This window comes from Molossus molossus, unplaced genomic scaffold, assembly GCF_014108415.1.
Source record: "Molossus molossus isolate mMolMol1 unplaced genomic scaffold, mMolMol1.p scaffold_m16_p_17, whole genome shotgun sequence".
In the NCBI taxonomy this organism is placed as follows: domain Eukaryota; kingdom Metazoa; phylum Chordata; class Mammalia; order Chiroptera; family Molossidae; genus Molossus; species Molossus molossus.
The window spans coordinates 12,751,961-12,767,324 of NW_023425352.1; the positions used below are offsets into that span (position 1 = coordinate 12,751,961).

Here is a 15,364-nt window from a genome sequence, read left to right on the forward strand (position 1 = left end):
AGTCTCAGGAGGTAGTTAAATGATTTCTCTTTCTCACTGTTGTACAGACACAATGTCTTTCTAGTGGAAAGACACGTATTCACCACCACCTCATGAACATGGATGAGCACCTGCCTCAGGTCTGGCCAGACAATCTCTTCCCTTGAATTACTGTGATTGGTTAAGGGATTGTCATGTGACCTGCACCTGCCCAATCAGAGCCCTCCCTGGGACTTTTTCTGTCAGATGCAGGGTAAAAAGTCCACTTCCTTTTTACTGGTGTCACTAGCTTAAAGGACAATGCAGGGCAGCTTTGCTATGTGTGGAAAACCTGCCTGAGAAGGAAGCCAACTGTTGTAAGAAAAACTGAAAGAAGAAGAGAGGGACTGAGCCCTTGGATCCTACGGCCCCTGCAATGACGATTCACCACCTTGGTCTTCCCGCGTCCTCAGGCTAGTAAATGCCCTCTTCTGCTTAAGATTGGATTTCTGTCCCTTAAAACCAAAGACACTCTAAATATAAGGAGAGCAAGACTTGCACTCACCCTCTCAGGGTTGATGTCCAGCGCGTCACAGACTGTGATGGCAAAGTGCTTGGCCCTTTCAAAGCTCCCTTTCCCGATGCTGTGAGAGCCATCTATCAAAAACAGGACATCCACCGCAGCTGAGCACCACATAACTGGGAGAGGGGGACAGATGGGTGACAATCAGCTTCCTTGCAGTCTGGTCCCAAGAGGGTCTCACTCCCAAAGCAGAGAGGAGGCAGAAACAACCCTGTGGTAGGTCTGTTGCTGCTCCTCTTAGGTCAATGAAGGAAGTAACACTGGAAAAGTCCAGGCAAGAGGCAGCCCCTCTTCAGCGGGAAGAACACCCACATGGACACGATGCTCCTCAAGAGGCCCCTCCGTGAAAGTCTGATAATGGAAGAGTCTAAGCCAAAAGCACTGACTGAGCCATGGCAGCAGGGCCATCGGGCCCTGGGCCAGTGAGGAATACTGAAGAGCCGTGGTCCCAACCCTCCAGGGCCACAGTCCAGTCTGGGACACAGCCAGGCCCCCTGGTACACGAGGTCACGTTACCCATGAGCCCGAGTAGTAACAGCAGCTCCGACTGCGACCTCCCCCGTACCAGGTGCTGCTTTAAACACTTCACACGTACTGTGCACTTCGTTCTCACATCCACCCTTAGAGAACTGTTTTTTAAAACTGTTAAACAGTTGTATTGAGGTATCAGTCACACATCATATAATTCGCCCATCTAAAGTATATAATTCAATGGTTTTGAGTATATTCACAGAGGCATTCCATCATCACCTCAGGCCATTTCAGAACGTTTTCCAACACCTCACTGAGAAACCCTGTACCCATTAGCCATCGGCTCCCTAGCCCCGCATCCCTACCCCTAAGTGTTTGCGATGTTATTCCCACTGGAGAGAGGAGGAAAGCAGGGCACAGTGACATTCCTAAGGGCAAATAACAGGAGGCGTGGAGCCAGGGATGAAGTCGAGGCCGTGTGGCTGCACAGTTCAAACCACACCTCACTGTGAAGACACAGAAGCGGAGTCAGAGAAGCACCGGTCACAGGGTGCCACCCGGAAGGCAGCAGACGAATGGGTTCCACCAGAGAGGGAGGGAAGGGGTGCGCAGGGCCTGGGAAGGGGATGCACGCGCAGGGGATGCTGGGCAGGGCGGAAGAAGGAGGAGTATGGTAGCAGATGGGACTGGTTGCATAGACAGTGGTCACTGACAGAACCATCAAAGTGTAGGCCAAAAAATATGGGAACAGGTGAAATGAGTCAGTCACGGAAAGGCAAGTACCACATGATTTCACGTATATGTAGAATCTAAAGAACAAAATAAATGAACAAACGAAACAGACTCATAGATTCAGAGAACAGACTAGTAGGGGGCTGGGGGACCGGGTGGAAAAGGTGAGGGGACTGAGAAGCACACAATGGTGGTTACAGAACAGTCACGGGATGTAAACTATAGCGCAGGGAATACGTATAATCAACAACACCGTAATAACTGTGTACGGGGCCAGGCGGGGGCTGGAAACATCGGGGGGACAATTTGTCAAGTGTATGATTGTCTAACCACTGTGCTGTACACCTGAAACTAATACAAAATAATATTTAAAGTAAAGTGTAATTAAAAATTTAAAAATAGCCGGGCAGGTGTGGCCCAGTGAATTGAGTGTCACCCCCTGGACTGAGAGGTCCTGGTTGGATTCCCGGTCATGGCACATGCCTGGGTTGCAGGCTTGATCCCCAGTAGGGGGCGTGCAGGAGGCGGCCAATCAGTGTTTCTCTCTCACGTCAATGTTTCTCTCTCTCTCGCTCTTCCTCTTTCTCTAAAATTAAAAAAAAAAAAATCAATAAAATATATATATTTTTTAAATAAATTTTAAAAATTTGAGACAGAAAGTTAACAACAGGGATGTACCAAGGGTTTTTACCCGACAGAGACTTAGTGGGCCCCTGTTTTGGGAAAATGACTCTGGCCACAAGGGAAAGGGAGTGAGGCGGAAACAGTCTGGAGTAACGTGATTTCCCTCGGGTGGGTCACAGAGGCCGCAGTGGGGGCTTAGAGGGTTGAATAAAACATGGACTTACTTTTGCTGGCGGCTGAAATCTTCCCAAGGGTCTCCCTGCTTACTTGGACTTCCTGAAGAGGGAGGGATGGGGGCACTAGGAGAGAAGATACCAGAAGCAGTCATTACAAGGCAGAGAGGTGAGGAGTCTTAGTCTCTACATTACGTGACCAGAGCAAACAGGGGATAAGAAATAAACAGGAATGTGAGGAGTTTAATGATACTGTATCTCAAAAATTACTAGAAGGACCCCCCCCCCACCACCACCACCAATCACCCCTCTGGTGTCAGGTACCTTTGTATTTAATTTGAGAGAAAAATTAATATACACAGAGTCTGGAGAGAGCCTGTGATTCAAACAAGTTTTGCCCTGGTTGGGTATAATCACTGGGTTCTCTGCTGACTGACACAGAAATTAACCCTGGATGTGAACAGGTGACTCAGAAGAAGGAGAATTCACAGAAAAGCACAATGAGAAAATGTTTTAACTCCTACAATGGGATACCATTTTAAATATAATTGGGAAAAGCTTACTTAGTTCAGGAAAAAAATCTCCAGTAGTGGCATGGTAAACTGGTACCACCCTTTTGAAAAGTAATTTGGCCAAATAAATTAAGCATCTTAAAAATGCCTACATCCTGCCTTGGCTGGTGTGTTCAGTGGTTAGAGCATTGTCCCCCACACCCAAGGGTTCAATTCCCAGTTGGAGGTTCGATCCCCAGCCCTGGTTGGAGTCATTTAGAAGGCAACCAATTGATGTGTCTCTCTCACATCGATGTGTTTCTCTCTCTCTCTCCAATTCTCTCCTTCACTTCCACTCTCTCTAAAAATCAATGGAAAAATTATTCTCGGGTGAGGATTAACGACGACAACAAAAAAGACTTATATGTTCCATAATGTTACAAGGGTATAAAAGTACTGGTTCCGCCCAGCTTGCCTCATCTGTACAACCCAGGGCGGTCAGATCAAGTGTTCTGTGACATGGTCAGGCCACACGAGAAGTTCTAGGATGAGCTGGAGCAGGGCTTCACTGGGCCTCGGGGACCACAGTCAGACCCTGTAGCCAAACATGTCTCCTCTCCCCCCAACACCTTGACCACAAAGTCACTGAGTTACACTGTCTACCTGCACAGTTAAAGGGGAAACAGGTGAGCTAAGCAACCACCCTCCTCTCCAGCCTCTCTCATGTCCCGCAGGCTCTGGGGACAGGCGGTGGTGACAGCCGCCACTCAGCAGAGAGTACACCTGCTCTCTGAAACACAGACCAGGGCGGAACTGCAGGAGAGAAGCTCAGAGACAAGTGACTCCCGAGCGAGACGCGGACAGCCGGCCACCCTGTCCACAACCGCAAAACACACCTATTCCTCCTACCACCTCCCATCTCAAAGAGGCCAGGGCTTGGGAGGGACAAAGTGAGAAGTAAAAAGAAAACTGATTTGTTCCATTATTCATTCATAAATCTACTTCTTGAGCACCGACTACATGCCAAGCCCAGGGAAGGTGCTGAAATTACACAGTAGTCAGCAAATAAAGACTATGCAGGGTCTCTTTATACCTGATGAAGAAGCTGGACACGGATTCTTTTTTTTTATCCTCACCCAAGGACATTTTTTTATTTTTTGTTCAGGTAGAGTGGGAGGGAGAAAGAGAGAAACATCGACATGAAAGGGACACATCAAGTGGTTGCCATCCACATGACCCAACCAGGGCCGGGGACAAACTGCAACCAAGGTATGTGCCCTTAGCAGGAACCGAACCCAGGTCTCTCTGGACCGCAGGCCAATGCTCTAACCGCTGAGCCAAACCGGCCAGGGCCATTTTTTTTTTTTTAATTCACACAGAAATAAACTCATATCTGTGTTAAGTATTACATAGCAGAGCGACCAAGGCTCCAGGGGATTTTAACAGGGGATCTGACCTGATCTGGGGGTCCAGGAGGAAGTGTGCTGGGTGCTGAAGGATGAGGAGGAGTTTACCAGGGTGGGGGTAAGGCAGGGTGGCCACCATAACTGATAATTCCTAGGGCAGGAGGGAGCAAGCGTGTGGGCAGGAGGGGGTATGGACTGTAGTCCTAAGGGTGGCGGGGACACCAGAGAGGACCAAAAGTGGCTCTGGGGTCAGATAGGCAGGGCCTCCGTGAGCAGTGGGGCATTCCCTAAAAGTTCAGGCAGGGGTGCAAGTGGAGAGGGATCCAGCCATGATCAGATTTGCCTTTTGAAATGGTTGCTGTGCAGAGAATGGGCTGGAGGAGACCCAGGGAGGCCAGTTAGGAGGCTACTGCATTGGTCCAAGCATGAGAGGATGGGGCTTAGACCAGGCAGCTGGCCATGGAGTGGAGACACAGATGCCATCAAGAGACCTTTCGACGTTAAAACTGACAGGATGTGAAGCAAACCAAACCAAACCCCGCAACACTTACCCCCCACCACCAAACTTACCTCCAGCAAACAGGAAAATGTAGATGGCTTCCAGCCACAGGACAGAGGGCATGTTGCTACGACTACAGGACAAGAAAGAAAGCAACAGCGATGATCTCTGTGAGCTCCAAAGTCACACGCCCAAACAAGAGGACAACTACCTAGCCTCCCCCAGGGCACCTGTATCACCCTAGAGGACCCTCCTCGCATAGTCACTACAGTAGCCCGGAGGAGACCCCATTCCCAAAAGCCCTGGGAGACTTTACTCCAATGACTTTGACTTTAAAGAACAGTCTAACATCTTCCCAAGACACCCACCCCCACCCCCACCCCTGCCAGCTCCTCGGAGGACCTGGGCAAGGAGCAAGGCCTGTGTCCTGAATGAACAGATGGGGTCCTGGCTTGAAGATTTGATTACAGTGTCTTCATTTTATGAAACCTGGCAGCCACCAAGCCCGTACTTTCTAACTTATTATAAACAGCACTGTGGCTGAGGAAGAAACACATTTTTAAAGTTTTTTTTATGGCCTAACAATGCTTATAGGATGGCTGAAATTCAGTTCCATGGAGCCTGATTATTGTCGATGTTTGAGGGCAGTATTAGCGTGAAATGTGAGAGCTTTGAACAAGAAACTGCTTGTAGCCATGCGCATTGACCCATGGACCAAGAGGTCACTGGTTCGATTCCCGGTCAGGGCACATGCCCAGGCTGTAGGTCCGATCCCCAGTGGGGGGCATGCAGGAGGCGGCCAACTGATGTGTCTCTATCATCAATGTTTCTCTGTCTCTCTCCTTCTCCCTTCCTCTCTCTCTAAAAATCAATAAAAAATTTAAAAAAACAAAAACAAAACAGCCGGTAACTTGGGTTCGATAAGGGCACACACCTGAGGCGTCCTTCCGATCTCAGCTGCCAGGCCTGGGAAATGACCACTATCTTTTCAGTCACGAGGATCCGATGCACCATTCAGACAATCTTAGGTTCCAGCAGGTGCACAGGTAGTGTAAGAACCGGAAGGGTTTGTACAGAAAGAAATTTAGACTTTTTCTCCCAGTGTCATTTAGCAAGGAAACATCTAAAACTATCATGATAAAAGGGTCTCGAAATCCTATTTTGTGCCCTGTGGGATCCAGTACATTCAAGGTCTCCCTGTTTGGTCTCTCTGCATTAAACGTGCCCTTTAAGAAAAGACTTGGAGCCCTGGCTGGTTTGGCTCAGTGGTTAGTGTCGGCCTGCAGACCAAAGAGTCGTGGGTTCGATTCTGGTCAAGGGCACGTACCTCAGTTGCAGTTTGTCCCCGGACCTGGTCGGGGTCTTGTGGAAGACAACCACTCGATGTGTCCCTCTCACGTCAATGTTTCTCTCCTTCCCTCTCACTCTGTCTGAAGATAAATAGAAAACTATCCTCAGGTAAGGATTAAAAAAAAGAAGAAACAACTCAGAATCCAGAGGATTTGCTGAGCAGGCTGAGAGACAAAGCTGCCTTGAAAATGTAGAGCCTTCTGTAGAGAGGTTTAAAATGACGCGATTCGTGTTCATAAAGCCACTATGGCCAGGCCTCACTTGGAATTACAGAGAAGGCGCATAAACAGAAGGGGCATGCTATGGGGTCAGTGCTTACCCCGACCTGCAGGAACTGGGGACCGAGAGGGTCACGGTACGTGTTAAAGAGGAGACTGGGGGTGAATGGACCATGCACACCTCAGAGATGAATGGACGAGGTCACCGAGGCTCAGAAGAGGGAGGGTCCTGGACAGTCACATAGCTCAAATCTCCAGCTCCTAATTCAATGCACTTTCCCCTAATCTTACCACTTCTGGAGCCAAGGTCAGCTCAGGGGCTTGAGCCACGGCTCAGAACTCCATCCACACTGAGATGGCACCCCTATAAGTGACCAACGGACAGGCAGGGGCCACACTGGCCCGTGGTGGCAGAGAACCTGCACCTTGAACCAGAAGCAGTGTGACCCTGGGAAGGGCCGTGGTTCCTCACTTACAAAACCAGGAGGTTGGGTGTACCAGATGCAGCTAAGGTGTCTTCCGGTTTTAAAAATCCCCTTTGATCTCCCCTCCATCCTGAACCTATGACTCAACTCAGCTCTTTGGATTTCATAACATTTCTGAAAACAAACAATCCCACATCCCAGCCAGCCGAGAGTCTTTGTGCTTCCAGCGATGAGGAGGCTCAGCCTCGCGTCATCCAGGTGAAAACAGGGGATTCAGTATTGCGAGTGGGGAAGTCAGGGGCTCCCCAGGCACCATCCAGGGAGAAAGGTGGACAGAGGGGACACTGGGTGGCTGAGGGGCGGTCACGCCTCCTGCTAGCTTCCAGCCCAGCACACGCCAGCAAGGCACCTCCCTTTCCCCCAAGGACACATTTTCTTTCCTCTTATCCTACACAACAGATGCAGGACAAGTCCCCACCTGCCACCGGGGAGCCAGGCAAAGGCCAGGCCTGGGGGCAAGGGGCAGGGCAGGGCAAGGTAAAGGGCTTCTCGATGCTATCAACTCCTTACATTCAGGACGATTTTTCTGGGGTCACAGCTTCTGACCTTGGGCACACGCAGCACTCTGAGGCTCAGGCCTGTTAATTTTTTTATAAAAACAGGATTCTAGCAGCCTCCCAGGCAGCCGTGAGGACAAGGTGGAAAACTGTCTGGCAGGTTCCTGCATAGTACACACGGGTCCCCTCCCTCTGCCATGAAACCAACCTAAGCAACTTCATCTCCCTCTGTTTTGTGCCCTTGCTTGCCCAGGTGAATGTTCCTAACTTTCTGCTCATTAAAACAAAACGTGCCCTGGCTGGTTTGGCTCAGCAGTTAGAGCGTCAGCCCGCGGACCAAAAAGTCCTGGGTTCGATTCCGGCCAAGGGCACGTACCTCATTTGCAGTTTGTCCCTGGCCCCAGTTGGGGTCGTGCAGGTGGCAACAAATCGATGTCTCTCTCTCACATTGGTGTTTCTCTCTCTCTCTCTCTCCCCTACTCTGTCTGAAGATAAATGTAAAAATATCCTCAGGTGAGGAATAAAAAACAAAAAGCGTATGTGGGCAATCTGCACATCAGTGCCAGAAGTCCTTCCTCGTGTGCGGATGGGATGGAGCTGGCCCTGCAGGACAGGTGCCGCTGGGTGAGTGCGGCAGGGAATGCCCGCCGCCCACCACAGGCGGGATGCTTCCAGATCAAGCCCTGGGCCCCCCTTTTTGTACCAAGATAAATGAAACGAAGGTTATTTCGATGCTGGTGAAGTGTTAACAGTACTCTTGACTCACTGTTCTCACACAGCCATTTCAAATACTGTTTCTTCTCCCTTCTTCACTAAGCAAAGCGTTCTTGAAATACTAATTTGACATTCTAAATACAACCCGGCATCTGAAAACTTTGTTAAGCCCAGCTGGTGTGGCTCAGTGGATTGAGTGTCTTCCCATGGACTGAGAGGTCCCAGTTCGATTCCCAAATCAGTGCCAGAAGTCAGGGCACATGCCTGGGTTGTGGGCTTGATCCCCAGTAGGGGGCGTGCAGGAGGCAGCCAATTGATGTTTCTCTCTCACATCGATGTTTCTCTCTCTCCCTCTCCCTTCTTCTCTCTCTAAAGAATCAGTAAAAACATATTTAAAATAAATAAATTGAAACTTTGCTAAAAGAATGAGTTCCACAGTACAACTCCACAGCTACAACCACCATGTGGGTATGCTTATTGCCGGGTCCCATGCTTTGTGCCTTCTCCCTCCTCATCCACACAGCCAGCCAGTGGGGGCATCATTCCCATTTTACAGATGAGAAAACTGAGGCATGGAGAAGTGAGTGTTTTGCCCCAGGTTATACAGCTAACAAAAGGATTAGACTCCTCCTGGCCTCTGGGTGATGTGTGTCTGAAGTATAGTTAAAAGTCTGCCACCCCATGTCCTGGCCGGTATGGCCCAGTGGGAGAGTCCACCTGTGCACCAAAGGATCGCGGGTTCAATTCCTGGTCAGGGCACATACCTGGGTTAAGGGTTCGATCTCTGGCCCCATTAGGGCTCGTTCAGGAGGCAGTCAATCAATGTCTTTCTCAAGTTCTCCTTCTCTCTCTCTCTACCTCCCTCCCTTCCACTCTTCCTAAAAATCAATGGGAAAAAATATCCTCAGGTGAGGATTAACCAAAAAAAAAAAAAAAAAAGTCTGCCACCCCGAATCTGCCCTTAGGCAGTTTTCCACCCAGCTAAGCCCCTGCCAGGAACTCCCTCTGGAGCACAGAGATTTCCAGAGCTCTCTGCCTTCTGTTCCAAAGCAGCCAGGGGCAGAAACAGTCCCCTTTCCCAGGTACGGCCTGTCGAGGCTTCTCCACTACCAAACGCCTCCGTCATCACATTTGTTCCTTTCTGTTCCATTACTCATGCTAATCCCACGCATCTTTCCTGGCGTCTGGGGCGCTCACGCGTGGACGTAGATGCCCCCCACCCCTCCAGGCTTCTCATCGTGTCTGCAGATCCTGCTTCCACACAGCACCGGTGGCATCTGGGGACAGCGGGCCAGTGGGGTGTGCTGCAGGCCACCACAAAACATTGCACTCTGGGATCACATTCCCACCACACAGAAAAAACCAAGGCCAAGACAAGGCTACTTTTGACAAAGCAGGGTGGACTACTGATAGCTACAGGCAGTTTTGCAGGACAATACCTGCCTTCTCCTCTATGATCAGAAACAAAACGAGCGCAGGGTGAAAAAAGAAACCACTTCCACCTCCTTACAAAATGCGATTCCAACCCGAATATTAGATTAGCCCTTGGCAGCCTCCTCTCAAAGGGCCAGGATGGAAACCTGAGCCCTTCACAACAGTCAACGTGAAACAGGAAGACTAACATCAGAGGTAGGCGTCTCCGGCCAGGAGGCCACTGGGGTCCTTTGGTGTAACAACCATCTTTCTCGTGCAGTTAGCCACACACCTGGCTCGGGCCCAGGGTGTGAGAACGTGGACGGCGTGTTTCCAATTTGATGAGGCAGGGGGAGCATTTGAAAAGCTGCTTGGGGAAAGTCCTGCTCAGAATCACACGTTTTCAGAACCCAACCCTGACAACCAGAAGTCGGCACCCAGGGGCAACGTGCTGTTTGGACTCCCTGGATGGCTGGGGAGAGAGCGGGGCAGAGAGGCCGAAGCACAGAGCCTCCCACGCTCGCCCCACCAGCTAAGAGGTATTTTTAGCTGAAAGAGGTTTTCATGATTGTTTTGATGATCTTTGAAAATCCTTGGAGTTGTGCAAGGCCCACATTCACGGCCGCAGGACACACTCAGCACCGGAAGTCCAGATACCGAATTCCAGCTCTACCATTAACGACCTGGGTGACCTGCGACAACTTCCCCAGCCTCGGTTCATTCCGCTGTGAAATGGCGAGGATCTCAGTTCCACACACTCACACAGTGGTGTACAGGTCCCATGAAACAGTGTGCGAACATCCCTCCTAATGGTAAAACACGTTCTAAATGTACGATGGTAGCCCTGGCTGGTTTGGCTCAGTGGTTAGAGCGTTGGCCTGCCAACCAGAGTGTCCCAGGTTCGGTTCCTGCTAAGGGCACATACCTTGGTTGCAGTTTGTCCCCGGCCCTGGTTGGGGTTGTGTGGGTGGCAGCCAGTCGATGTGTCTCTCTCACATTGATGTTTCTCTCTCTCTCTCTTCACCCCTCTCTCCCTTCCACTCGATCTGAAGATAAATGCAAAAACGTCCTCGGGTGAGGATTAAAAAAAAATAAATAAATAAATGTATGATGGCAAAAGATGGATGATATTACACACAGTAATTTCATGCATCCCCATAGGGTAGGCAAACTCATTTCCATGTTTATACATGAAAATAGTATTGGAGAGGATGGAGCCCAAGGTCCCACAGCTAGTGAACCACAAGCTTGGAGTCAAGCCCAGGTCTCTGACTGCGACAGCTCGGCTGTGACAAGAAGCATGCAGTACAGAGACGACATGCAAAGCACTAATTGGACATCAGGAGACGTGAACATGAGCCTCTTCGGTACCTTCCTTCTCTGCAGTCTCTCAATTTCCTTTTACCTGGAAAGGTTGTTGCCAGGACGGAAGGAGACCACAGTGCAAAAGCCCCCGGGGCCAGGGCAACTCCAGTCTGAGAGAAGGGAGTCAGATCAGGAAGGGAAGTGAGGGCTCAAAGACAGGAATCCTATTCCGGAAGCCCTGCGGGTAATTTTGCAGGTGGAATAGGAAGCAGTCTGGAGCTGTTTAGAAGACAAAAGGGTAAACTAAAGGAGGAACTTCATGTGTATTCAGCTGTCCCAGGGAGCTGGTTTGGGGTGATGCTGAAGTGGGGGTGTTGCATGGATAGACCCTCCCTTGTGTAGAATCCCCAAGAGACCCCCCCAGTGGCCTTGTAGGTGATAGGAGGAAATTTTTAAAATATCCTTGTGAGGTACAATAAAGAATTAGCCACCTAAAATCAACACAGAATAATACTGAATGTGAACTGTAGCTGAAAAACAAAATTAGTTATTCTGTTACATTCCTCCCAATTAAAACAACTTTTTACTGACATGTGAAGTACAAAAGTTTTGAGGGCCACTGTTCTAAAAAACACCTCATAGTGTTGCTGACCCTTCCAGATATAATGGTATGAAATTTCATTTATTCAATAAAAACTATTAAGCATCTACCCTGTGCCCAGTACCCTCCCAGCTGTTGGGGATGCAATGAAATGCTCTGCAGGATGCAAACCTGGTGGGGACATTCTTAACAAAAGGTTTTAAATTTGCACCAATTTATCCTCAATTTCATTACTTGCCAATTAATAACTGTGCCAGTTTATGAAACTCATTAAAACCCCAGGAGTCCATTTCCTCCAAGGCTCTCCCATTTGCCCTCAGGCAGGTCTTCCACCCTCTCTGGGTCTCGGTTTCCTCATCTGTAAACACATGGGCATCTGACTACAATTCATCCCAGGGGGCCCGAGTCTATTGGGGGAGGAGGGGAGAGAGCTACGCCAAGCTCTGGATGGCAGACCAAAAACCAAATCCAAAGAAAAATATGTCAGTGATGGTCTTCAGTCAAACAGACAGGTAGGATGAAGTAACCCCCACCCCCCCTCCTCCTGAGATCTGCCTGGAGACCAAGTCTGGGAAATTCTACAGCCGAGAGAGAGCCTTGAGCTGGAGTTCTACACAAGAAGAGAATGGGCCACAGCCCACTGGAAGAAGGGTCGGTGTTGCTTTGTAACCCATCAGCCAAGAAGAGAATGGCAGCAGGCTGTTGAAAGCCAGCAGCCTTTACAGATAAACACCCAGGGCCACTGCCAACTGCAGTGCCACCTCCCCTTTCTGGCTTGTTCCTTCTCTTTCCTGACTCTTTTCTCAATGAATGCACATTTCTTAATACAATGTCACATCGGAAGCCAAACAGAGTTTGAAGGTTTAGACCTCAGTTTATGAAACACGCAGAAGTTCTACAGGTTTTTGTCCGATGGCCTGGGGACTGGTGCCAGGCAAAGTGCTCGACCATTGTCTCGCTTGCTCAGCCCTGTCTCCCACCCTGAACAGCCTACCTCGAGCTTGTAGATTAACTCCCATCTTGCTCTTATCGATTCACATTCCAGAGGCTCCATGCATAGCCCCCGCAGGGCCAAACCCTAAGGGACAAATTCCGCTACAACAGGCAGATATAAAAGACACAAGCCCTTACATTGAGCGCGGCTTCTAGGACTCGACCCCCGACCCCCGGAGTCTGTGAACCCGCCCGGAGTGTACCCAATAAAGCCTGATCCCTGTTTATTCGGCTGATTGGCTCTCCAGTCTCTTCTCTGTTTTATTCGGCGGCGCCCCCCATTCCTTACATCTGCGGCGCCCCGATTCCTTACAGTTTTGTTTGTTTTTTCATTAAAAGACCTCATAATTTGAAATTTATAAGGTTCCAATTATTCAGTTCCAAGACACCAAACACACTGCGTGCTATCCCCACTGAAAGGCCCCTCTCGGCTGGACAGTTACTGATTGCGCAATGAACGTGCGGCCAAGGTGCTCCCCTCCCTTGTCTTCTACCTGGGTGCCCACCATGTTTTTAAAGAGACCCCCTGGCAAGTTTCAAAGGTACAACTCAGACACTCCCATTTACCCCCAGCTGGTGGCCCAGGGCCAGGCGCTGGGCCAGAGAGGAGCAGAAAGGAGGGCTGGGTCAGGTGGTGGAGGTGTGGGGTTGCCTAGCGTGCGACATCACCAGGGAGGACAAACCCCTGGACTTCCATCGCCCAAGGGCAGTGGGCCTCTCTAAGGCTCTGCTTGCAAAGACTTCGCGGGGGGAGGGGGTGGGAGTGGGGGGGGCGGCGGCGGGGATGGGCAGCACTCAGCTGCCAGGGGAAAACTGCACTGGAGTAAGCAGAACACCTGCAGATGCTCTGTACCGGGGGGAGACCTGGGCATGTCCCCAAAGCCTTGATTCAGAACAAGCTCCTTCATGTGACTGTGCCAAGCAGCTTGGGTTTAATACGCGGTTCCCTCCTCCACCCGCGAGCCCCGGTCCCCTTACCTGCGGTTCTTGCCCCTGGGTTCAAGGTTCCGGTGCCCAGGACCCAAGTGAGGGGCCGCTGTGGGGCCCGCTGCGCGCCCCCTCCCAAGACCGCGGTCAGTGCCCCCGGGGCAGCGGGCGGGCCCCAGGTAGGCTCTTCCCCGGGTCGCCGCCTGCGCGGGGAGGCGCGCGGGCCTCGCGGCCGCGCTCAGGTGAACGCAGACAATGCCGAACAAAGCCCGCAACGCCGCGGGTCCACGCGGGGCCGCGCGGCTCCACGCCCCGGGGAGGGACGGCTGGGGGCCGTAAGCAACCGGCGCCCCTGCAGAGGACGCTAGCGGCGTCCGGGGCACCAGGGCTCCTGCGGCGCGGAGACAGCTCTGGGTTCTGACTCCCGGAGACGAGCGCGGCGAGGAGCGCACGGCGGAACCGGGCGCCGGCGGCTCTGCTGCCCGGGGGCGCGGCGTGGGCCAGGGGGCGCTGCAGGCCCGCGGAGGGCGCCCGCGGCGGGAGCCACGTGGAACACCTGTACCCAGCGAGGGAAGGCGGAGGGCGCGGCGGGCGCTGCCCCGGGCCTGCTGGGAGCCCCGCCCGGACCGCCCCTCGCGCTTCCAACAAGCTGTTGGCGGGGTGGGCAAGTCAGGGGTGGGCAAGTCAGCGAAGGTACTTACTCCTGCGCGGGGTCCCCGCCTCCGAGCCGTGCAGCAGCAAGAACTGAGCCACGCTCTGTCGACTCCGCAGGGTTTATTGCTCCGACTCAGGCGAAAATATTGACTTTGGCATCGCTTCTGTTTGTCATGGAGACTGCGTTTGTTTACCTGGCTGTCCTGTCACTGGAATTGCGCGGCAATAAGCGGGCTTTTTGGTCAATATCCCTGATTAAGTCTAGAAGGGGCATGATTTTTAAAATTCAAACGCCACCAAGCAAAATTGCACGGTGCCTGGCACAATGCCTCGTAAATAGTAAGCACTCACTCCATAAAGGGTGGCGATGATTGCGTAACCTGTAGTTTTCATACTCATCCAAAAAGCGGCATTGCACAATATGGGGGCTCGTTGCGGAAAGGGAAAATGCCAGTCAGCACGTTGAAAAACCACGCCTATTCCACCACCCGGCGATAATCACTGTTAATATCATGCTGTGTATTCTTCCAGTGTCTGCTTATATAAAAATTCATTTTTAGTTCATTCTACACATACTGTCTGGTAACCAGCTTTTCCAAGTTGTTGTTGGCCGGGGTCGGCAACATCCCTTCTTGAACATGTTTTTTTAGCCCCTATTTAATGTTCTAATGTACTTAACCTACCTGCTCTTGTTGAACATTAACTTTTCATTTTTAAAAATGTTTTTATTGATTTTTTATAGTAAGGGAGAGGGAGAGATGGTAACCGATGTGAGAAACATCCATTGGCTGCCTCCTACACGCCCCCTACTGGGGATCGAGTGGAAACCAGGCATCCCGACCAGGAATCAACCAGGGACCTCCTGGTGCATGGAACCGCGCTCTATCCACTGAGCACTGGTCAGGCTTACCTTTTCATTTTCATCATGCAATTAGATATTTGTGCTTTTACCCAATTACTCAAACTACAAGAAGGTAAGTTAGTAGGCTGTTGGGTATATGCAACTTAAGGCTTTTGATGTGTATTATTAAATTGCCCTCCAGGAAGATTGACATGTTTCCTATTTTCAAACACCTTCCCATTATTCTTGTGTTAATCTGATAGACCGGTACGTTTTGTTTTTACACCTTTCCTTTTCAAAAAATTCTAAAAATGTTTCATTGCCACCTATGGTTGTTGGTTTCCAACCCCCCAACATTGCCAGAGCAGCATGAGTAATAAGGGGGGGGGGTCTCTGCTCTCTGCCTCTGGATGGACATCGCCCCATAGG

At 50.8% G+C, this 15,364-nt stretch overlaps 1 protein-coding gene across 1 annotated transcript in view; it reads right to left on the minus strand.

The window, feature by feature from the left end:
• Positions 1 to 5,061, minus strand: part of VWA2 (von Willebrand factor A domain containing 2) — a 32,132-nt gene extending 27,071 nt beyond the window's left edge. The window contains exons 1-3 of the mRNA XM_036265920.1: positions 5,009 to 5,061; positions 2,593 to 2,667; positions 524 to 657 (exon numbers count right to left, since the gene is read on the minus strand). Of these exons, the coding sequence (XP_036121813.1) occupies positions 524 to 657; positions 2,593 to 2,667; positions 5,009 to 5,060 (261 nt within the window). The 5' untranslated portion in view covers position 5,061. The remainder of the gene's footprint in view (positions 1 to 523; positions 658 to 2,592; positions 2,668 to 5,008) is intronic.
• Between the last annotated feature and the right edge of the window lie 10,303 nt (positions 5,062 to 15,364).